The sequence below is a fragment of the Aegilops tauschii genome, chromosome 7 (assembly GCF_002575655.3).
Source record: "Aegilops tauschii subsp. strangulata cultivar AL8/78 chromosome 7, Aet v6.0, whole genome shotgun sequence".
NCBI lineage: Eukaryota > Viridiplantae > Streptophyta > Magnoliopsida > Poales > Poaceae > Aegilops > Aegilops tauschii.
In genome coordinates, this window is record NC_053041.3 from 238,214,619 (window position 1) to 238,216,663 (window position 2,045).

Consider the following 2,045-nt stretch of genomic DNA (forward strand, 5'->3'; position numbering starts at 1 on the left):
TTGCTATCGAGAAATGCTTGATTTACCATGCTTAAAAGTCCGATGTTAGATTTTTAGCAATTTGAAAGAAAAAAAATAGTCACGCACATTTAACTAAACTAAAGTGAATCTGCGCATAGATGAAATTGTCATCTACGCTCTAGCTATGGATACAAATACAATCGGCACAGACAATTCTACGGTGAGCGTGTCGCGTTTTGTCAAAACAATCACGTGTGGATACCAAGCAGTGGTGGCCGGGGAAGGGGCATACTGGTTATTCCGGCAATAATGCAACATGTGTACTTAGTAATTTGACATAGACATGAACACTTGAATCAAAAAATTCAAATACATTGGCATAAATTGACATCAAAGTAATAGGATACTGATTCAGCGCGATCCTTCACGCCACTTGATGAACACGGGGTTTTTCAACCACATAATTATAAACCAGACATGAACACCCGAACCGTAAATTTGAAATACATGGACGACTGGACATGATATGTTTCTAGTTCTTAGACTGCTTCTCCCTTGGCTCGGAAATAATAGATGGGAACTTCTGAACCAGCCCCACGAAACCATCTGTTAGCACGGCCTCCCTGAAGTTTTTCTCCTCAGCAAAGAAAGCAATGCACTTGTTTTTCAGCTCCGAGCAGATGAACGTTTCTGCACAAGATAAAGTTGCAGCAACGTTGTCCGCAGTCACACCATCCCACAGCTTTTTGGCGCAAATGAGCTTTAACCTATCCATGGCGTACCTGTCGGCCACGGCAAGCAGACGCTCATACATCTCAGTAGCGAGTCTTCCAGCTCGTCATCTCCGGGCAGGGCGTCGGTGTAGATGAACCGAAGAAAAACTTTAAATGTTGCGAGGTCGATGTCTTCCAATGTGACGCGCGACATCGTGGACTCCGCCATAGAGCCGAAGAGCTCCGCCTTGAAGACCGGCGAGCGGGCAGCGAGCACGGCCCGGTGCGCCGGAAACGTCTCGCCGTCGACGACGAAGGAGACATCAGAACCGTCGCCGCAGTCGAGGAGGCGGCCAAGATGGTTCTCTATGTCAGAGGACGGCACGGCTATGGAGTCATCGCGCACGACTACAACTCCCCATACAATCGTGACCCACCCGTTCACCACGTATTGAGACTCGAGATCGCTTCGCTTCGCGAACTGTGGCCACCCCCAGGAATCGAATCCCTCCGGCGGGTAAACCTGCACGCACCGCTCTGCATGGGAAGAAAACGGCTCGGCGTCCTTGTCCACCACGAAAGCCTCGAAGATGGCCTTGACGCCTTTGCACTTGCTCATGAGTTCGAGAAAGATCGAGATGTACTCGCCCTGCTTGTCGGCCTTCTTCTTTCCCTGCGGGTAGCATCGAATCCTCCAGCGGTGTCCCCCGGCGTAGGCGACCTCGGAGTGGACGATGTCGCCGGGGGAAAGCTCCTTCGTCTCCTCATAGTGAAGTTTGAACGGCACGAGAACCCCCGAGTCGAACATGTTGGCATGTACTACTCCTTGGATAGGGCGAATAGTGATCGAGCGTCTCAGTAGCAGGATCCCAATCCCGGTCTATATATGTAGTGTTAGAAGGGATAGAGAGGGATTGTTGTGGAATATGATGGATTGTGTTATTGAGTCTGAGGGCAAGTATATATTGAATACAAGACTTAAAGGTTAGGAAACCTCTACTGAAGATAAGGTAAGAGACGGATTACAAATCCTAAACTACCAAATACAAGTAACTCAAATATATCTCTAACATCCCCCGCAATCGTAGCGGTAGCGTCGCAGACAACAAGAGCGTCGTGGACGGTCAGACCGGAGAGAATAGCAGCCGATGGGCTGACATCCTCCCCTAGTCGTACCGGGAGTGTCGTGGACGGTGTCGCGTTGCAGACGCGTTGACTGTAGAGGAAGCCGATGAGTTGCTCAAGCGGATGATAGCCCTTTGTGCCGATGTCGAGGTAGCCGAGAGTGTAGGGTGGTGTAGCCGTAGTCAAGGTAGCTGTGCGAAGAATGTCGTGGTCGATGTCGAGTCGGGGTAGCCGGTGTCGAGGAAA

General features: G+C 50.1%; 1 protein-coding gene across 1 annotated transcript; it reads right to left on the bottom strand.

Annotated features, from left to right (window-relative positions):
• Positions 1 to 493: 493 nt before the first annotated feature.
• On the bottom strand, positions 494 to 1,482 carry LOC109787519 (BTB/POZ and MATH domain-containing protein 1-like). Its single transcript, XM_020346062.1, has 2 exons — positions 744 to 1,482; positions 494 to 651 (listed from the first exon to the last, which is right to left on the bottom strand). Exons 1-2 carry the CDS (start codon positions 1,480 to 1,482, stop codon positions 494 to 496), a joined length of 897 nt encoding a protein of 298 aa, XP_020201651.1.
• Between the last annotated feature and the right edge of the window lie 563 nt (positions 1,483 to 2,045).

Bases quoted from the DNA above. Each gene is read 5' to 3' on its own strand.
- LOC109787519 (XM_020346062.1), bottom strand. From the start codon at position 1,482: ATGTTCGACTCGGGGGTTCTCGTGCCGTTCAAACTTCACTATGAGGAG. The intron at 652-743 runs GTACGCCATGGA...TATCTTGTGCAG, and splicing joins CTGCTTGCCGTGGCCGACAG to AAACGTTCATCTGCTCGGAG.